Raw genomic sequence first — 22,348 nt, forward strand, 5'->3', positions numbered from 1 at the left:
CCGACAGCGCCCTAGGCCAATCGCCGTCCCGGAACTCTACGCTGCTCCACGAAACGTAAGGAAGACGCTCCGCTTCCTAGAGGAGCAGGAGCTGGGGGCGGGGAGAGAAGGAGCCAATAGGAGAAGCGAGAGGGAGGGGGCGGGGTCTCTGCTGTTAACGCCTTTCTCTCTCTCCTGCGACTCGCTGGCTCGCCTGTTGCGGAGGCCGCTGGCTCCTCGCTTGCAATCCTCCGCCGACGGCTTCGCGCTGCCCGGGGATCGGGAACCTGCGAGACTCTCGTCTGCGGTGCTAAGGGTGTGCCTCAGCAGCCCAAGGCGCAGAAGAGGGACGCCCCGGCCTTGGGGCCACTGCCCTCGCATTATTTTCGTTGTCGCGAACGCCGTCCGCCCGGGAGGCGCCCCGTGACCGGCGCGATGAGTGCCAACGAGGACCAGGAGGTGAGTCCGGGTGGACGCTCCTTTCCCGCGCAGGCGGGGTGCCCCTCTCAGGCCCTGCACGTGCCCTCGCCTCTACGGCGGCAGCCTCGCTGAGGTGCCCTATGTTTGCGGGTGTCCTGCGCGGAGAGGCCCAGCGCGCCTACCTGGGTAGGGGACCACCTCTGCCCTTCCTCCCCCGCACTGCAGTTTTGAGTTTTGCAAACCCTGGGGTTCCCCCCAGGTCTCCTGATAACGAGGGCGAGTGTCCTTGGCCCGCGACCCGGTGCACTTGGCTCGCCTTAAATCCCGTGTGTTGTTCAGCGCCTGTGTTCTGAGTTAGGCTCTTTGGGAATCTAATCACCTTTATATTTTAAAATCTGTTGGCTGGTAGAGAAAGTTAATTGAGTTAGTTAAATTTCTGGTGCAGGGAAATAATGACACTAGTGTCTTCTGGCTATATTGCGTGGTGGAAGGAATCATTTAATATATCCATCTGATAGTTGTCCAGTGGATACAAAGTCTGTTTTGACCATCCATGTACTACCGGAATTGTATGGTTTACACTCAGATATTTTCTCGTGAAATGCCACTTTGACATTGAATCATATGATATTAGAGTTGTAAGTAGGTGTTCACTTTTCCTTTAGAGTATACTGCTTTAAAGTTAGTACTTTTACATGACACATGTCATGGAATCGCGGTATTGGAAGTTACCTTTAAAGAAGACCCAAAGTTCAATAAGCTGTGATGTCTGAATCCTTCTAAAATATTCTTGCCAGTTGAGTTTCTAAGCTAAGGCGTGAACAGTTATTACTGTGTAGCATGAAGCGTATAGTGTAAGGTTTCTCAAAGTTTGGCCCATGGACCACCGCCTAGAACCGTTTGGGTGGTTGTTAGAAAAACAATTACCTGCACTCTAGCTCAGATTTACTGAATTGAAATTCCTGAGGTGAGAACCAGCCATCTCCATTTAACAGTAAAATAGCATCTTCTTCCACAGGACAGTTTTTCAGATGTTTGAAGACCATTTTCCTGCCCAGTTTTTCAGACCTCCTCCTCTCATGCCAACTGGTTCCTTTTAGCTCTTCTCCATTTGTTCATTCTTTTTAGTTCCTTCACTCTTCTGGAATTGTGTATCTGTGGACACATTATAAGTTTATTTATGTTCTTTTTTTTAAAATTGGGGCATTGCAGTTTTCTACAGTTAGATTTACTGTCAACAAAAACCCTTAAAGTGCTTTATGCAGAGCAGTTTGTCTTTCATCTTCTGCTCTGTATGTTTAGGTACCTAAGGACAAGTTCTTCTTATCCTGTAAAGTTTCATCTTGTTAGATTGTTTTAAAGGGCTTTTAAAATTCTTCTGCTGCTCCAGCATGATTCACTATCCCATCAAATTGTCATCCACAAATTTGATAAGCCTGCCTCCAACTTTTGTTCCTGTCCAAGCCATTTAATTGAAATATAGGGAAGGATTAAGGACAGAAGGAGTAGCACTACATTTTGAGTAATGTTGTTTTTCTAATCCCATCTCAGTTATTCCTCGATCCAGTTTGAATTCTTATATTTTTTTTTCCTGTGAAGGTAGCAAGAGAAACCCATGGGGCCTTGCTGAAATCCAGGGAGACTGTTTTGTCTCTTTCCCTAATGTACCAATCCAGTCACTCTGCCTAAGAAGGGTTGTGAACATATACCTTGTTTTTCATATTCTTGCCAAGTCGTAGGGGCTACTCCTTAACTCTGCTGGGTCCTCACAAACTCTTTCTTTAGTGATCTGTCTTAAAATGTTGTCCACGTAGGTCAAACTCACCATCCTGTAGTTTGTAGAATTCTCAACATGCATCTTTTTGAAAACTAAAATATCTGCGGAAGTGCAGTCTTTCTTTTCTTTACCTCTTCTGAGGTCTTTGTCAGTAAACACGACAGTGATTGGGTCTTCTCATTTGTAAGCCCACAGCATTCTAAGAAGTATTTCCAGCCAAGGATTGCTAGTTACATTTTCTCTTGCAGTCCTTTTTCCCATCTTGGATAGATACTTGTCAACCTCTTTCTAACTACCATTTTTTAAAAGTTCTTTTTATTGTCCGTAAGTGTTTTTTCAAGTTTTGTGTCCTTCTGTGGTAGGGATTACAAATATAAATAGTATGTGTAAATCGTGGGGAATGACTGTGTTTCATCTCGTCCGCAAGTTTAATGTTCTTTCTACCCCAGGCTAGCCTTTAGCAGAGTGAGAAAGCACAGGCTCTGGAGTTGCTTTAAACTGAATCTTATTTTCCTCCCTAGTAGGAAGGAGAAAACAGTAAGATCTTCATAGGATTGATGTGAGAATTAAGTGAGATAATCCACTGCAAAATGCTTAGCGGTGCCTGGCGCATAGTGTTAAAGAAAGGATTAGGGTTGTGATGTGTTAGTATAGCACCTGGGTCATAAACGTCGAACGCCATGTAAGTCAGCCAAGTTTTACGCTGTTGAGTGGACTTGAACCAGAAACAAAAGATCCTCTATTTCTAATCCGTTTATATGACTAAACAATGCTCCTGTGATTCATTTCTTTCAGATGGAACTGGAGGCATTGCGTTCTATTTATGAAGGAGATGAAAGTTTCCGGGAATTAAGTCCGGTTTCATTTCAATATAGGGTAAGACCTGGCATGAATAGAAGCACTTACTACTTTGTGGGAAAAGACGAAAGTTGCTTTTTAAAATGCTGGGGGGTTTTTTTTGTTTTTTTTTAATTTAGTGGTTTATATTTATTATGTCTTTGGATTTGCTGAAGCATTTAAATGAAAACTCATCACTATGACATGAGTTATTTTCAACTTTTGAAAACTTAATTCAGAAACTTTTAAAAACTAAGATAAACGTTTTTATTGTAAGAGAATTTTAGAATGTTAGAAACAGAAGAAACATTAGAAATTATGTGGTTTTACCTTCTAATCTTAAAGATAACTTCTCAGTCCTTACTTCCCAAGCTCCCACAGCTGATATTGATAAATGTTAGGGTTAAAATCCAGGTCTCTAGTCCAAGTCTAGCATTCTTTTTACTAGCCTATAATTTAGTCAAGAAAAGTTGATATTTTCTTAATTCTGTATTACCAATGTGCATGAATATTTTATGAGTATGTGAAATGTCAATTTTTCTTTAAAATAAAGGTTGCTTATAACTCTTTTTCAACGTGGAACAGTACCAGTATTTTATTTTATAAATAAATAACATAAACCGTTTATCTGAATGATTTTAAGTAGTAGTGGGTGGTATGGAGAACTTTTTTTATAAAAGACTTATGCAAGATTTATGGTTGTTAACATTGTCACCATTTAAAATAAATTGTTTGATGGGCTTCCCTGGTGGCGCAGTGGTTGAGAGTCCGCCTGCCGATGCAGGGGACGCGGATTCATGCCCCGGTCCGGGAGGATCCCACATGCCGCGGAGCGGCTGGGCCCGTGAGCCATGGCCGCTGAGCCTGCGCTCCGCAACGGGAGAGGCCGCAACAGTGAGAGGCCCGCGAACCCAAAAAAAAAAAGGTTTCTCCATTCCTATAGAATGAGGACTAAACTCCTCAGCTTGACACCCAGTGCCTTCTGTTTGCTTTGGACTGTGTCTCCAGACTTTCCTGGCACTGGCATCTGTTAGACGTGATACCTTGTTAAATGTTCCCCTGCACTGTCGTTACTACTCTGTCTTGGGACACGTTGTTTGCTCCTGCCCTCGCCTCTCCTCCATCATGCATCCTACCCTTCCGTTAATGCTTACCCCAAGCCTCCTCTGTGGCGTACGTGCGCCATGTCTCCTCTCTGTCCCCTGACTTCAAAGTAGGATCGACTAGTCCCCATTTCCTCATGCTATGTTCTGTCGCTTTGGAACTTTTCCTAGTGCTGCAGTTTAGTCAGTTGTCTGAAGGTCTGTCTCCCTTGAAGACAGTAGTGCTCTTGTCTCTTGGGTGATGCACAGTGTGAGGCGTGTGACAGTTTGTTTCTACTTATACTTTGAGTAAGGGTTTAGTGACTGCATAAAGCAAGTAACTTTTATTACTTTTTTTTTCCTACTGTACAGCAAAGTAGAGTTCCCTGTGCTATACAGCAGCTTCTTATTAGTTATCTATTTTATACATGTTAGTGCATATATGTCAATCCCAATCTCCCAATTCATCCCACCCACCACTTTTCTTACTTTTTAATTATCTCTACTTAAAACACAAGCATAAACCGATGACGTCCATTATGCAGGTAATCAACTTGTGTAAGTATAGCAACAGATCCCGAAGTTCATTTGACATAATTTCTAAGCCTCACCTTATATTGATGTGGGGTATGATTGAGGGTTAGGAGATGTGAATAAAAACATTAGTGGTCAGAAAATAAAAGTGAGTCAAGTAACAATTTAGGGTGAAAATTTTTTAAGTATTTTGACTGAAGTTTAATATTAAGTATTTAAAAACCCACAAAGCAGCACATATACTAAAAATACTACAGAAGAGATTAGCATTGCCCTGTGCAAGAATGAGATGCCGATTCATGAATCATTCCATAGTTTTATTCGAAAATCATCGTTCTGCAGCAACCAGTGTGATGATTGTTTCAGGCAAGGATCCTTAATGGATACTGAAACCTTTGGGTGAAAAGTTGTTGAGAAACAAGCTATGCACATGGTTTTGTAGTACCACCCACAGATTTCTTCGTAATTACAAGATGAAAAAGATACCTTTCCATTGAAGAGGTCTGGAGAATATCACCCTAACCAAGTGATCAAACTTGGTATCACCACTAATGATTCTGGAAGGTCTTACGTGCCTCATTATTTGGTGCTGGGGGAGTGCACCACATTGCCTCCCCAGTATCTTTATCAAAGCCATTTACCAAAGCCGTTTAGTCTGAATCTGAACAGAGGAAACAGTCAGTCCTGATCTGGGGACTTATACAAGAAAACTGGCCTAGGTTCTTTTTGTCATGAAAGACATTTAGGAGGTGGGGTGGATACTGGGGACTGTTCTAAATTAAAACAGAATAAAGAGATCTGACAACCAGATGTAATCCACGATCCTCAACGGATTATGGATTTGGGGGTTGAGGGACTGCTTTGTTAAAGGACACTTTAGATACAATTGGTGACTTTTAATATAAGTTATGAATTAGATAATATTTTTGTATCAGTGTTGAATTTCTTGGGTGTGTTAATGGTTTTGTGGTTATAAAGGAGAAGGTTCTTATTCTTAGGATACTTTAGTTTAAGGACATTTCATGATGTCTGCAGTTTACTTTCAAATGGTTCAACAAATGCCAATGGAAAACAATCACATACATTGGGGAAAGGGAGTTGGTCCTATAGTGGAAGAAAGAGAAGGCAGGTGGAATAATAGGTATGTGGTGAATAAGATACGTGTCAGTGAATGTTCATTGTTCTTTCAAAATAAAAAGCTGGGGAGAGCAAAAGAAATAGAAAAGACATCTTAAATTCAGGTCAAATAGGTGATCAAAACATACAAACTTCCAACTATAAAGTAAATAAGTTGTGGGGATGTAATGTACAACATGGCGACTGCAGTTGATAGTACCCTATTGTGTACTTTGAAAGTTGCTAAGAGAGTAGATCTTAAAAGTTCTCATCACAAGAAAAAGAAAATTGTAACCATGTGTGGTGATGGATGTTAACTAGATTCATTGTGGTGATCATTTTGCAATATATACAAATATTGAATCATGTTGTATACCTGAATAATATAATGTATGTCAATTATACCTCAATTAAAAAAAATTTTTTAAGTAAAGTTACTTATTTATTTTTGGCTGCATTGGGTCTTTGTTGCTGCACGCTGACTTTCTCTAGTTGCGGCGAGCGGGGGCTACTCTTCGTTGCAGTGCGTGGGCTTCTCACTGCGGTGGCTTCTCGTTGCGGAGCATGGGCTCTAGGTGTGTGGGCTCCAGTAGTTGTGGCTCACGGGCTCTAGAGCGCAGGCTCAGTAGTTGTGGCACATGGTCTTAGTTGCTCCGCGGAATGTGGGATCTTCCTGGACCAGGGCTGGAACCCGTGTCCCCTGCATTGGCAGGTGGATTCTTAACCACTGCACCACCGGGGAAGTCCCTAAAATTTTTAAAAACTTTTTCAGGAGTTTCTGTCCAGCCTAAGGCACTCCTTTTCCTTATCTCTCTACCCTTTCCTTTTTTCTATAAATGTTACATTTCATTTTCTACTTTCTTGGGATCGTGCTAATGCATATCGGTTTACCTGTTCTTAAAGCGTCTTATGATTTAGCAATTGGAAAACTTAAGACAAAGATGAGGTGTTTCAAGTTTGTGGATTTTCATTTTTGTCCATTCTCTTCTTGTTCCCATAGTTGATGTCTTATCTTTGTCCTCAGAAAGCTTTGATGAAACAAAAAAATACATGTGTCAGACATAATCTTGAGGTTCGAAAAGATTGGAGGGCTGATGAGAGAGACAGGCCATGGACATCAGCTAAAGCTGTTTAAAACAGCCTAGGAGTGAGTTAAAAGACAGATTAATCAAAGGCTGAGCCCTCACCCTCTGCTGGGTCTTAGCCCATACCCCGAACTTTTCAAGATATGACATGACTGATCTGATCACGAGCATTGGAAAGAAGTCAGCATTTTAAAGATCATCATTTAATATTCTGCCTTTGTAGCACTTTTTACAAGCCTAAGATTTCCCTTTTCTTCAGATAGGTGAAAACGGTGATCCCAAAGCCTTCCTAATAGAGATTTCCTGGACAGAAACCTATCCCCAGACACCTCCAATCATATCTATGAACGCCTTTTTTAACAACACCATGTGAGTAGTGTTCCGTTTTCATGAGGTGTTTTCTGTTGGGGGGCGGGGGCAGGGTAACTGTCTCTCTTACTTTTCTCTTAGCGATGTATATCTTGTGCATTGCAGATCATCAGCTGTAAAGCAGAGCATATTAGCCAAGTTACAGGAAGCAGTGGAAGTCAATCTCGGGACGGCCATGACCTACACATTGTTTGAATATGCCAAGGACAGCAAAGAGCAGCTCATGGAGAATCACCATCCTGTCCATTCGGCTGTGAGCAGGGCATTCAGTTTCACCATACTTTGTTTGTTTTGGTTTCACTCTGCTAGTAATTCATTTTTGCTAGTTATTATTGTTTAAAAATTGGAGGGAGACTTTGTGTTAGATTTAAAATGATAGTCACATCTGAGTTAAATAAGAACAGTGAATTTTAGATTTCTCAGTGTCTGCTTATCTTTAAAAATGAAATGATATTCTCTAGATTTTGCCCTTCACATAAGCCTAGAACACTTCGTGGGTGTGCCAGAACTGAGCTGTGTACAACCAAATACTTTTTCAAGTGTATTTAACATCTTCATAAAGCTCAGATAGAAGATTTCTTACCTAGTGCTGAAATACATATGAAATTACGTACTTTCTCCACGAGGCTTATTTAGTTGGAAGTAGTCCTGCCACAGTTCAATTGGAAAGTGTTGCAGCTTAAGGAGACTTCATTAAATAGGAAAAAATTATTTTATTTGTAGAATTATTTTAGGAAATAATCATCTTTTATGACCTTAAGCAGGTATGTGTTAGACCCCTCTGCACCAAGTCACGCACTCCAAGACTTTCAGTGGTCAGTATCAGTTGAGTTTTGTCTTGTAAACCAAAGGCCACGAGCAGTTCTGGCTTCCATGTTCCCCATGACCACAAGTGGACGCTGACAGGCAGCTGGAGACGCAGTGGAGGGCGAGAGCTCCTGGACTGCGAGAGCTCCTGGACCGGGGGCCAGACCGCATGGCCCTGAGCATGCACTCCTTTGCTGTGTGATTTCGGGCAGTTTCTTAGTCTCTCTGTGCTCTGTTTTTTCATTTGTAAAATGGGGATTATAATAGTATCTACCTCGTGAGATTGTTCTAAGGATCAAATGAGGGATGCTGTACAGCATTTACGGCAGTGCTTGGCACGTAGTGAGCATTTTAGGTTTTGTCTATCTGACTACATGACCCCAGATATTTTAAAAATTTCCTTCATTTCCTCTGGGAACCAGGAGGTTCTAAGTAGGCATATGTGATTTTTCTAAAGACATATTTAACTTTCACATACTAGCGCATTAACTGAACTGTAACATTACCTTGGCACTTCAGAGCTTCAGCATAATCCTGGGATCAGATCTTGTTTCTCAGGGACCTGGTTATAACAGTATAACTAATATTATGGCCTTCAATGCGAACTTTTAGGAGAGTGAAACCAATAATGTGCTAAGGTTCCTGATCTAATAAACGAATACAATAATAAAGGATTCTTTTACTTCACAAACCTAAAAATTGTCAACTCATTTCAGGATATAGCCATATTTAGTGTAATTCAGTAAGTTTTAAGGCTTGAGTCTAAGAATTTGTTCTTTTTTTCTAGGCGTCCATAAGCAATATCATCTCAGTTGAAACTCCTAACACAGCCCCATCAAGTAAGAAAAAAGACAAAAAAGAACAACTCTCAAAAGCCCAGAAACGGAAGCTGGCAGATAAAACAGGTTTGTGTTATTTTTTTTCTTTGATAACACACGTAACTGGGTTGCTTTTTGGTATGATATGAATGCTTAATAAGTATATTTAGATTTAGAAGATTAGTTCTCTATACTCTTCATTCTTGGAACATTGGGATCAGAGACTGTTTTAGGTCACAGACGTACATTGAAAATATTTACTACTACTTTACCACAAGAGATAAACATTTGAGAAGAAGGTCAAGTGGCAAAGTAACTATAAATGAGTCTGAAGATTGTAGACCATTAGAATAGTGTACAGATGTGTGTCCTACTGGTACCCTCTCTGACATGTTTGGAATTTTCCTGTTTGTTTACCTTTATGACAGATAAGTGTATTTTTGAAATTTTTTTGAAATATAGCTTTTATCTGAAATGAAGTCTGGTATACCATCAAATCTTAACACAATAAATAATTTAATGTTTTCGTCTGTAGTTGACTTACTTATACAACAAGATTTAAGAATATATATTTGGTCCTTTTTCTTTATTTAACCTAAAACTTTGCAAATTGACATCAATTTGTAAACTTTTTTCCCAGTTAAGGAAAATGAGGACATTATCATGTGTGCGTATAGATATTTCTATCCACGTACACAAGTGTGTACCTATACTTACGTCTGTATGTGTGTGTTATTGCTGTATGGTTACAAGCTGCCCTTTATTAAAAGAAGTGACCCCTTTACTTTGATGAAGAGGTTTAAAATAACACCCTTTCTTTTATAAAGTTATGGTAGTTTTTGGTTGTTTATGTTTTGTTTAATGTCATTTGTGGCAAAATAAAAAGAAAGCAACTGTGTTGGCCCTCAAAATACATTTTTTGAGATCGTATTGGTTTATGAAATAGAAAATCTGGGACTCCATTATACCTACTGTCAAAGCAGCATTAAAGTATAAACAACTGAAGCAGTAAATTGTTAGCCATTATAATCTGTTTTTTAGAATTTTGGTTCATCTCTTTCCAGAATGTTTTAGCATATATGTCAGTTAGTTTGTTACTGTTGCTTTCATACATAATGACCTACACTTGTTCCCTTCCATTACTATCTCCCTACCTCCCTCTCCTTGGTGATGCCCACCTAAAGTCCGTATCTTCCTATCAGTGTGGTGCAGGAGCTTGTGACTTGAAACTTGCATTCTAAATAAAAATTTAATGGGACAGTCATGGCACTGTGGGTGAGTTTTGGTTACCAGAATTGGTGATCTGTCCCCGTTCCCCCTTATAACCAGTGAGGTAAGATTCTTATTGGCATGAAGGAGAAAAGAGCCATTAGCATCTAAAATTGAGCTCCAGTGATACAGCTTTTCTCCTGTAAGAATCACAGGGTTAGTTTCTGTTTCTCTTACTATACAATTAGTGTCCTTTATTTGAATGCAGATTTTGAAGGTTTCATAAAATGAGACATATATAGATACATGAAGCAAAGAGGAAATCAGGACAGTTTAGATTGAAAATTTTTAGACTACATTTATTAAACTATTTTTCAAATTTGAATAAAAGAGTGAAATTACTTCATAAACTATAAATTCTTATAAAAGGGTTGAGCTTGCTTTTAAGCGCTCCCAACAGATTAAAGCCCTGATTAAAGAATGTCAGGTTAAATAATGGATATTTTATCAGAGCACAGCAGTTAATAAATAAGTTGGCCCGGCCTCCTCTTAGGTTTGCAGGCAGACGTGTTCAGAAGGCCTCTTGTCTTGAGCCTGCTTCCTGGTATGAACACTAACTCACAAAAGAGCAAACTGACCCAACTTCTCACTTCAGTAAGCAAGGACCTTTTATTATTTAAATTTTTAATAACATTTGTTGTGTAGAGTAGTATATAAACTCTTATTTAAATTTAAATATTACTGATTGGTCTTACATATAAAGTTACTGTTTTCATCCTTTAGATCACAAAGGAGAACTTCCTCGAGGTTGGAACTGGGTTGATGTGGTGAAGGTATGTAATATTTATATTTCAGTCTTCAAAAAATTGTTACAGTTATTGCCGTCAAGTAATGAAATTTATATCTTCCATTTTCTCCCCTTCAACCTTTGGATTTTACTGGGATGTCTGTTTCCTTTTTCACGTTCAGCATGTAAGTATCTTTGAAATATCTTTCACATTTTTCTCTTCCCTACACCCTCAGTTTTAGGTTTTCTTTTTTTAATAATGGAAAATCTGTAGAAATGAGTTATAACTACAGTAAAGTGTGCCTGTTTATGTAAGTACATCTTAAGAATAGATGTGCTAAAATATGACTCTAAATTATAGATAATATGGAATTTGAAACAAGTCATGAAAAGGAGTGCTTTGATTTCTTAGTAGAAGTTAAGTATTTTTTTTACAGCAGACCCTAAATGAAATTTCCCACCATCGTCAAGAAAGATTTTCTGGTTTTGTTGTTGAAAATTGTTTACTTTCCACTTGGAACTTTTTTTTTTTTTTTTGTGGTCACGGGCCTCTCACTGTTGTGGCCTCTCCCGCTGTGAAGCACAGGCTCCGGACGCGCAGGCTCAGCGGCCATGGCTTACGGGCCCAGTCGCTCCACGGCATGTGGGATCTTCCCAGACCAGGGCACGAACCCACGTCCCCTGCATCAGCAGGCGGACTCTCAACCACTGCACCACCAGGGAAGCCCCAAAGCAGTGTATTCTTAAAGTTTATTTTGAAGCCAGCTGTTTGGGCCATAGGATGCCTTTTCTGTAGAACCTATTTGAAGTAATTTTTGTGCTTCTAAAATCTAGTACAAAAATATTACCTGAGAGTAGGGAGCCATGAGCCACAACTGGAATAAAGAAACACAGTACACGCAGACCTTGTTTTATTTCAGTTCACTTTATCTTGCTTCGTAGATACTGTTTTGTACAAATTGAAGGTTTGTGGCAATCCTGCATTGTCAGACGATGGTTTGCATTTTTTAGCAATACAGTATTTTTTGATTAAGGTATGTGCATCTTTTTTTAGACATCATGCTATTGCACAGTTAATAAGCCACAGTATAGTGTAAACATTTATATGCACTGGGAAACCAAAAAATTCGTGTGTCTTGCGATGTTTGCTTTATTGCGGTCGTCTGGAACCCAACCCGCAAAATTTTGAGGTCGGCCTTTACTACTTCTTGCCTTCCTGGGAAGAGGCTGACCCTATACAAGCGATCGGTGTGGGTGAAGCTTCTCTGGCGTTCTCTCATTGACTTGGGCCCCCGCCACTGATCCTTCATAGATACTTACCATTGTCCCAGGTGCACCTGTATTTATCTCACCAGCTAAGTCTGCTCTCCCCTTAAAATGCCGCCTGCTCCAGAAGGAGCTGTCTCCCAAATCAGAGTAAGGATCCATCTTTCTGGTGAGGCCCATCGCAGCCAAGCATGAAAAGGAGAAGAATATGCATCATCTTAAGTGATCATGCGCCTCTTTCCCGAGAGCCAGAAGTGTCGTTTTCAGTTTTTTTTTTTTTTTTGATGTGGACTATTTTTTAAAATCTTACTGAATTTGTTACAACATTGCTTTTGTTTTTTGGTTTTTTGGCCGTGAGGCCTGTGGGATTTTAGTTCCCCAACCAGGGATCGAGCCCACACCCCCTGCATTGTAAGGCAAAGTCTTAACCACTGCACTGCCAGGGAAGCCCCCAGTTTGTTTTTAAGAGAGACTTTCTTAATATAAATTAGAATTTTAAGCCAAAAAATAAAGTAAAATTCAAATAATCCAGTAATCTTGGGAGATGGGAGAGATTTTTAAGGAGCTTACCACCTAGACACGGTTTGGACTCAGAATCCATTACTCTGAGCTAGTGGTTTCCACATGTGGTCTTTGGAGGCCCTCTTGGAGGGACTGTCAGGTTCAGACTATTGGCATCAAAATAGTAAGGTGTTTTTGCCTTTTTTACACTTCCTCTCGCACATGTACAGTGGCATTTACGAGAGGCTGCATGAAGTGTGATGATGCCATCACTACGTTCTCTATCAGAGCACTAATGGAATGTGTGCTTTTACATTCTTGCGTTTTCCAGAATTTTCTAAGATAGTAAGTGGGTTTAGGATCTAAGTACGTTCATTTCTGTGTTCACTCCGTTTGTTCCTAGTACTTGGACTGTGTTTTTGTTGGCCATTTTCCATTATATCTGCCTTACTATAGAAGCAGATTTGTGAGCACCCAGCTATCTTCTGTTGAGCTCGATAATAAAGAGATTTGCAAAAATGTAAAACAACACTACTCGTCACTTTAAGTTTTGGTTTTTTGTTTTAGAAAATGCAGTTTTTCATTTTTTTTTTTTTTTTTTGCGGTACGCGAGCCTCTCACCGCTGTGGCCTCTCCCGTCGCAGAGCACAGGCTCCGGACGCGCAGGCCCAGCGACCACGACTCACGGGCCCAGCCGCTCCGCGGCATGTGGGATCCTCCCGGACCGGGGCACGAACCTGTGCCCTCTGCATCGGCAGGCGGACTCCCAACCACTACACCACCGGGGAAGCCCAGTTTTTCATTTTTAAAATGTGACTGGGTTATCATTATTGTTATTTTTATTTATTTATTTTTAAATTTATTTACTTTTTTTTTGGCTGCGTTGGGTCTTCGTTGCTGCACATGGGCTTTCTCTAGTTGTGGCGAGTGGGGGCTACTCTTTGTTGTGGTGCGTGGGCTTCTCATTGCGGTGGCTTCTCTTGTTGAAGAGCATGGGCTCTAGGCATGCTTGTTTCAGTAGTTGTGGCACATGGGCTCAGTAGTTGTGGTGCATGGGCTTAGTTGCTCTGCGGCATGTGGGATCTTCCAGGACCAGGGCTTGAACCCATGTCCCCTGCATTGGCAGGCGGGTTCTTAACCACTGCACCACCAGGGAAGCCCCTGTTATTTTTATATGAATTAAATTTCTCATTTTTCAAATGCAGGTAGGTATAATGTACATTTTAAAAAACAAAAAATCTCTTTAGGATCCTCAATTTTTAAGAGTGGGAAGAGGTCCCGGAGCCAAAATGTTTGAGGCGCACAGTTTGAGACTTATGTCACATTTTCAAAACTGTAAGAATTATGTAGTTAAGATGATAAGTCTTAAGTGTTTTATACATTGTTAAAATTTTAGAATTTATTGTTTGTAAAAAAACAAAAATAGAAGAATATCATTCATTTTATAAATGGTACCTTTTGTGTACTCTTGGTTCCAATTATTCTTGGAAAGCTTCAAGGGATTTTTTTACCCCTCTTGTTTTGTCGAGGTTATGTTTTCAAAGAATCCTGTTTAAAGTAGCTGAGGCTAAAGTTGAAAAGTATTTCCATATGGTGGAAGCTGTAGATGGTGCAAGTTACTTGAACCTTGTTGCCTGTTGTTCTATTAACTGTAAATGTTGACTTGATATGATGTGGAAATAGTGAACTCAAATAATATGAAAGCTTAAGTTTGTTGACTATTTCTTTCATCTTTTTTTATAGTTAAGCAAAACTGGCTCTAAAGATGATGAATAGCACTTGGAATTTGAGACGAGGGAGGAACAGCATCCTTTAAAAAGTAAACTGGGTTCAAAATCTTTCATTACTCTTTTCTGGTATTGAGGTGGCTTTCTATAAAACAATTTTTTTTTGTATGTTTCTTATGTAAAAAAATGTTTTAAGCTGAAAGTTCATGAAGAGATCTGGTTGTATTAAATTACTTTCACAAACTTGCCTTAATAAAAGGTGAAAATGCTACTGTTTAGTATACTTTATGAAGCCAATTGGCCTTTATAAATGGACAAGTATGGAGAATTATAAATCATCAGTGTTAATTTATGTGATCTTATTCTGGTGGATGTGATTTTTTTTAAGGAGTATGAAGCGCTTTTCAAATTCTCATCCCAATGGAGCAGAAGACTGAGTGAACAGTGAGTTCACAGCGTGATCCATATTAATAGGCTTCTCGTCTTTACGTCTTCATCCCTTCTTTCTCTTAATTACTGAAGCATAAATTGCTTCAGAGAAATTTAAATACTAGTATTTGAACTTTATACATAATATTCTTTGTAGTTCCTTTTTATTTTTCAAGGGTGAACTGCTTTTTAATAAATGAATATCTGTTTATGCTTTCCTCCTGGTTTGGGTTATGTTTGATCATGAGAGCTTTCAATGGTATGTGGAATAGGAGAAAGAAGAAAAAACCAAATCTGCCAAATACATTAGAAAGCATTTGACTAGAAGTGCTGGTTCCTATTTAAAACCGTTCCCTTTGCTGCATATACCAAAATGGGAGTAAAAGATGCCTTAATATTTAATTTTTATATTGTTAGAGACAGTGGTTTTCGTAAATTCCTATTTATCTGTTGTTGTGTATTTTTAGTTGTTTGATAACTGAGTTCTTCTAAGTGGTTTCACATAAAACCACATTTCAAGCATTGTTTCTTTTCAAGTATCCAAATGTGCGTCTGAGCCCACTCATCTTTGTAAAAATAGACATAGAAGTCTTTCAAATGCTGTTTTAGCAGGAAGTTACTGGTGTGTATGTGCGATTTACAGTGACTCTGTATATACTCCCCAGCTTGGAAAGCACTTAGAACTACTGCTGTGGTTTCTGGAAGAGTCAGTTGTCGGTTCCTCAATTACACCTGTGCAGCTCGGGTCTGAGTTTTTAAAGAATAGTTAACTTTTAAAGAAATTTCTTTGAGTTATATCCATGGTTTTTGCTGGGTTAACATTGGCTTCAGTTAAATCGTTTCAGTTATAAAGTAAGTATAACTATGGTGAAGAAGCTTGTCTCATTTTTAAATGCTGAGTCACATTTTATTTCTTGAATTAATACGATAGAAACGTCGAAATTCAGGGCCACTGGAATATGCCAGCTTTCTTGTTTGGGGTTGTGTGTATAGTTTTGTTGTGCTGACTTGTTTGCTTGTTTTTTAAAGAAACTGAAACTGCCATGTCTGCTAGTGGAAGAAAATGCTTTGTTTTGCTCTGAAGATTCTGAAATTATTCAGGCATATTGTGGTTCATAGATTACAAAGAATAATGCTAGTTAAATGCCAATGAACTATTTTTACTCTTTTTATACGAAATGTACAAATTTCGGGGCGGGGGGGGGTGATGGTGGCAGCGGTGCCTCTTACTACCTTATGTAAAACACTTGAACATTCTCATCAATATTGCCATCATCTGTTTAATACTCCCAGTATATTTTCTCAACGTCTGTTTACCTAAAGTTGTATGGAATGACATAATAAGCAATAAAATCTGAATTACACTCAGTGATGTTTCTACATGTTTTATTTCACATCACTTGGAGAGAGAATTGTTGGTTCTGTAACTGCACAGACTTATGGTACAAGATGTACCATCCAGCTAGAAACTGTTCCAAATGTTGGACTAAAAAAGGTTTTTTAAATGAACTGATGAGGGTAAGATATACCCAGAGTCTACAAAATTAAATGGAAGTTGGAGGTTAAGGACAGCTTCAGCTTTCACAGCCTCAGGGGGCCCAGAGACAGGAGGTGAAGTCCAGGGTCACCCCAGGGTAGGGAAACATAACACACGCACACGTGCACAGCATGCGTGAGGCTGAGACCTGTCCCCCGTGGGGGCCCTGAGGAAGAGTTCTGGTCTTGAACTTTGGTTCTGGGTATAGCAGAAAATGTCAGTATACATACATGTACTCTCCTGCACCCATAACAAGTTATCTCGTACTTGGATTTCAGCCCAAATTCCTCCCCCATGTGGGCAATCTCAAAAAAACCCTCAAGCCAGGATGGTACCAGGTGGGTAGAACCTCTGGACAACTGGTAGAAATGACCACAAATCCACTCTGAAATGTTGAGCCCACCTTCAATCCAGACCTCCAAAGAAGCCCCATGGAGTGAAAACAGAACAGGAGGTGTTATCTGGTAGGAATTACCTGGTAATCTATGATTCTGAATTTCAGTGTTTTTGATTATTTGACCAAATCAGGAAGTGATGTATGGTCTAAAGTGTTTTTCAAACTGCAGTTTGTGATCCATTAGTGAAGAAATTAATTGAGTGTCTTTACCAGAAGTTTTTCTAATGGAATGGACTAGAATAGGATTACACAGAAAATACCAGTATATACTACATGTTATAAGGGTATTTGGGGGTGTGTATGTGTAAGTATTATGTAAAATTTATTTCTTAAAGTGAGTAATGGTGAAAAAAAGTTTGAAAACCGCTGATGAAAGTATACAAAAGATGGAACAAATTTTATATGAAAACCGTTAATTTTTAAAAAGACAAAATATGCCTTTCAGAGTGCTAATAACATTTGTCATTAATTTTGCATTATTACCGAAGACCAGTTAAAGCCACATTGCATAGTATAATGGGAAAGGAGCAAAACGTTGGATTTGGAGTAGGACTTTTTTAATGACTTTGTCCTGCAAGAATTTTCATTATTACAGATTTACAGTGTTTGCTTATATGAAGAACTGAAGAGAACACCTAAGAGCTAATACCTGAGTAAATAAATAAATAATTTTAATAGCTTTAATTTCATACTGAAAAGAACCCAAAATAAGAAAATTAGTTCAATTTTCCCACCATTTCTAGAGGTGTGAGCCTTTTCTTCCTGGGTTTCCTGTATCACTCCAGTTTCCAAAATAAATTATAACCTGCTGATGGTGGTGATAAGATAGACAGGAAACACTCCCACCCCTGCCCATTTTCCCCTATTTGTTACTGCTGGCAGCTGGGAAGTTCGAAGTGACCTTGCTCGTTTCTCTGCAGCCTTCTGGTGCTATAAGAGGTCTTTTTAGATTTGGCCTGTTGGGACACTGTTCTTGATGCTTTAAACAGCAAACCGTCTCTATGATCAGTTCTTAATTATTTCATTCATAAAAGAGAATGCAAATTATAAAAGGAGGAAACTGTCCCCAGGGTTGGGGGAGGATGCAGATGAAATCATTTTGCTTCATAATTAAGTGGTTAGAAATTAGCCTTGAAAGGTTTAATCTATGACAGCGTTTAGAATGCAGAAGGAGATAAGAAAGGTTTTCATGTATGGAGTTACAGAGGACAAGCTTCAGCAGCCTCACTGTGTGTAGACCGAAGAATCCTTTGCCCTTACATGCTCCAGAGTTTCATTCTGCGGCTACCGCAGGGTGACACTGCATGTGTTTCTACGGAGGGCAGTAGGTGCTCTGGATCACCGCCCACCTCATTTGCGAAGGAACATACTAAGACTTGGACCCTTGTATCCTCGGAAAATCTGAATCCCTCTGAGGTTTCAGTGGATGCAAACACTTTATTAATTCCTACATTCTTTTCACTGTTTTGAATTCTTAAAATCACACCTTTTTCAAGTTCTACCCAATAGTGTGATTTTTTTTAACACAAATGTGAAAAATTAAAAGTGAAAACTTTTCCTCCTTTTTCTGTCCTATTTCTCTGAAGATTGCTAAATCTAGGATTTGTCAGTTGGCCGTTTCATTCGATAAATGCAGACTACACTAAATGTTCCTCACCTTCCAGGGGCTGCTCAAAGATAAAACTTTAATTGGTAGATGCTATTTATTTAAAATTCTCATGATAACGGAGAAATCATGGAGTGGTTACAAGAATGGCCATCCATCTGCTAAGAGAAAAACTTCACTCCCACTGCATGCTGACAAATGCCATCTGTTAAGTTTTTCCCTTAGTATCTTTTTCTCCAAGTCTTTTTTTTTTACTCTGAGTAAGGTGGACAGCCTCTAGAGGGGTTTTTTCCCCCAGCTTTATTGAGCTGTAATTGACATATAACGTTGTGTAAGTGCAATGTGATGATTTGATACACTTATCACACTATGATTATTTAACACCTCCATCTCTTCATATAATTATTTTTGCGTGTGGTGAGAACAGTTAGGATATCTATTTGCCTTGCTAAGTATAAAATACAGTATTGTTATAGTCACCATGCTGGACATTAGATCCCCAGAACTTATTCATCTTATAGCTGGAAGTTTGTACCCTTTGACCAGCATCTCCCAACCCTCCAGCCCCTGGCAGCCACCATCCACATTGTTTCTACGCGTTGAGCTTTTTTCGGATTCCACATACACATCATACAGTGTTTGTCTTCCTCTGTCTGGCTTATTTCACTTAGCACAAGGCCCTCAAGTTCCATCCATGTTGTCACAAATGGCGGGATTTCCTCTTTCTCATGATTGAATAATATTCCATTCTGTAGAGGGCTTTGAGCAGAGGAGTGAGGCTATCTGACTTTTGTTTCAACGGTTTATTGTGGCTTCTGTGTTGGGGATGGACTGAAGCGGAAGGGACGGCAGGGAGACACCAGTGGGGAAGCTGTCGCAGAAATGCGGGTGAAAATAATGATGGCTTGAACTAGGATGGGAGGTGGAGGTGGGTGAGCAGTGATCAGCTTCTGGATGTGTGTTGAGAGAACTGCTCACGGGATTTGCTGACAGATCACATGAAGGATGTGGGAGAAATAAATAGATGTGTATCAACAATGATTCCTAGGGAATTCCCTGGCGGTCCAGTGGTTAGGAGTCTGCGCTTTCACTGCTGAGGGCCCGGTCGGGGAGCTAAGATCCCACAAGCCCTGTGGCGCCAGCCAGAAGTCATATAATAATGACTCCTAAGCTTTTGACCTGAGCAATTGCAAAAAGTCGGTTTTGTCCGAGACATTAATTCTCCCTAAATTATCCTAAAAATTTAAGGTAATCTCAGTGAACTCGCAACTTGATTTTTTATTTTTTTGCAACTTGATTTTTAAAAGGAAAAAAAAAAAAAGCTTATTCTGAAGTTCTTAAGGAAAACCAAGCACACTAAAACAGCCAGAAAAAAATATTGAAAAGAGTAATAAAGCAAGATTAGTTCTACCCATTAGTAAAACATACTTCAAGCAACAGGAATTAAAGTGATAAGGTACTGGCACCTTCTGTGTTCAATGAAATAAAATAGAATCCAGAAATGGACCTAAATATATACAGTAATTTATGATATCTCTGTAGAAAATACAGTTTCTTCAATAACTGGTATTAGAACAACTGGATAGCCACCTGGGGGGAGGAAAGGAAAGGCATTCCTGTCTCACTATTTACATCATAGTAATTCCATAGGTCAAGAAAAAAAAATGATTCTTAAGTATATAATTTCAGAATGAGACGACCTTCCTTATGTTGGCCACAAAACCCTGAAGCCATAAAGAAAATGCTAAGTTGGATGATGTAAAAATGAAAAAGCTCTGCATAGAAATAATTTCCATAAATAAGACAACAAACTTTATTTTTCTTTTTGAAAAAAACTTATTTTTTGAAAGAAAAATTACTTTCAATATATATACATAGAAAAAACTCTTAGAAATGATCAAGAGAAGAAATTATCAATAGAAAAATGAGCAAAGAATGTGACAGTTTTAGAAAAGGAAATGTAAATGACTTAAAGAAGAAGATGTTCACTCATAATAAGAGAAATGAAATCTGCAGTGAGATTCCATTTTTCTCCTATGAGGTTGGCAAAGCCTGAAAAGTTTGGTAATACCATTTTGGAAGGTGTGAGGAAACAGGCTTTCTCCTACAAAGTTTTTTGAGTGTAAATTATACAACCTTTATGAAAGACAATTCAGCAATGCCTGTCAAAATCACAAATACCAGAAATTCCAGAAATTCCACTTCTAGGAATTGTTCCCACTTCTGTGCTTGTCTATGTGTGAAATGATCCGTGTGCATGGATAATGTCCTTTACTATTACTCATCCATAATCAGTAACAGTATCTTTAGGTATATCCTGAATGAAAGGCACCAGATTGGATTTGGGATCAAATCCAATGTGGTGGAGTGACTCTTAAGCTTTGACCTTAGCAACTGCAAAGAATCAATTCTTAGAGATATTAATTCTCCTTAAATTATCCTATAAATTTAAGGTAAACTCAAGGGTAGAGTGAAAAGGGCATTTGCATCAGAATCAAGCAGATGTATTAAAGGTATGCCCTTCTGCATTATTCGTGTGAATTTAAGTAAATGATGTCTCTCAGCCTCAAGTACTTCAACTGTAAGATGGGGACTTCCTGGGAGAAGCAGACCACCATGAGGCCCGAGGGCCCCACGTGTCTTTGCTGAGATGCCAACCTACAAGGCCTTCCCATCCTCCATCCCGAGCCCTTTGTGTAGCTGAGTCACACGGGCAACCACAGCATGACTGCAGTGCACCCTGCTCGCCCTGCTGGTCGTGGGACTGGCTTGTCCACTCTTGCTGTAAAGGGTGCTGGGCCCTTGGCCCTGGACCTCAGCTACAGCACAACCCACAGCTGCCGTCGGGCCCATCCCATGGGATGTAGGGTCAGGGACACTGGTTCCATCACGCTGAGCTGCTGTCACTTGCTGTGCTGAGAATAACAAACTACCTCACTCTGGTCCACGGAGTCTTGTTTACTTCCCAAAACTATGGCGTTATGGCCAGTCGATCGGCTGGCTTGCTTTGTCACTCCTTTGGGGGCTCGTTACTTCTTGCCGTCCTCTATGAGGCTGGGGTTCTTCCCTTGACAGGAGTAATAAATAGTACCTTGAACTGAAAAGTTGTTATGAAGATGAGAGGAAACATTTGTGAAGAGCCTAAAATCGTAATGGGTACAGAGTAAGCAACAAGTGGTAGTTATTATTTTAAAAACAAATACTTTGTCAACTTGGTTCTTCAAATCAGATGTCCTTGAAGATCAATATCAAATGTTTTCTAGTTTATAATCTTGGCTATCTGTCATTGCCCTGTATAGATAAATGAAGTAGAGAAAAATGCATTTTTTAAATTTATTTTTTATCGAGGTGACATTGGTTTATGTTTCATGCGTCCAACATTAAAGTTCTACTTCTGTATACCCTACAGCCTGCTCACCACCAAAAATGTGGTTTCCATCCATCACCATACAGTAGACCCCCTTTACCCATTTTGCCCTCCCCAGCCTGGCCCCTGCCCCTCTGTTAACCACTACTCTGATCTCAATATCTGTGCGTTTGGTTTGGTTTAGTTTGACAAATACATTTTCCAAACCTGTGTTTTCCTAACTGGTTCACAACCCAACGCATGAGTGGGTATAAATTCAATTGTGGGCTTCCAACAGCAAGTTTTTTTAAATGAACAGAATAGAGTAGAATAGAATAGATCAGAATACAATATACATGTAAGAGTAGATAAAGTTCTGTGAAACATTTCCAGCTTGTTTTAGAAACTGTGTGTTTATATTCTGGGCTGTGGTGGAAGATGTACTGTGAGTTCTGTTTTCTAGAAATCGAAAACCACTTTTCTAAATCCTAAATTGCTGCTTGCCTTAAACGCCTGTGAGGATTTCCATGGAATTCGATCAGATAATCCTGTGTTTAACCAGAACACTGCTTAGTTGGGACCAAAGATGGCAGAAAGTCTGCAGGAGTGAATTCTAACAAACCAGCTGACCAGAGCGTGTCTGGGGTGCTTTATTCTGATACCAGTCCGTCTAACAGAGTCCTGAGAGTTCAGTTTAAGAGATCGCAAGAAACATTCTA

The 22,348-nt window shown here is 39.6% G+C and overlaps 1 protein-coding gene across 4 annotated transcripts; it reads left to right on the forward strand.

Annotated features, from left to right (window-relative positions):
* The first annotated feature begins 146 nt into the window (after positions 1-146).
* On the forward strand, positions 147-16,111 carry RWDD4 (RWD domain containing 4). 4 transcript variants are annotated; one of them, XM_067722132.1, is made up of 8 exons: positions 150-438; positions 2,972-3,052; positions 7,090-7,199; positions 7,305-7,452; positions 8,794-8,911; positions 10,817-10,866; positions 14,331-14,406; positions 14,703-16,111. In XM_067722132.1, exons 1-7 carry the CDS (start codon positions 415-417, stop codon positions 14,361-14,363), a joined length of 564 nt encoding a protein of 187 aa, XP_067578233.1. In that variant the 5' UTR covers positions 150-414; the 3' UTR covers positions 14,364-14,406; positions 14,703-16,111. The 4 variants fall into 4 exon arrangements, with proteins under 4 accessions (XP_067578230.1, XP_067578233.1, XP_067578231.1 ...); XM_067722130.1 differs by lacking the exon at positions 14,331-14,406; XM_067722131.1 differs by having other exon boundaries at positions 151-438; positions 14,331-16,111.
* Positions 16,112-22,348: the final 6,237 nt, after the last annotated feature.

This window comes from Pseudorca crassidens, chromosome 21 (assembly GCF_039906515.1).
Source record: "Pseudorca crassidens isolate mPseCra1 chromosome 21, mPseCra1.hap1, whole genome shotgun sequence".
NCBI classification, from domain to species: domain Eukaryota; kingdom Metazoa; phylum Chordata; class Mammalia; order Artiodactyla; family Delphinidae; genus Pseudorca; species Pseudorca crassidens.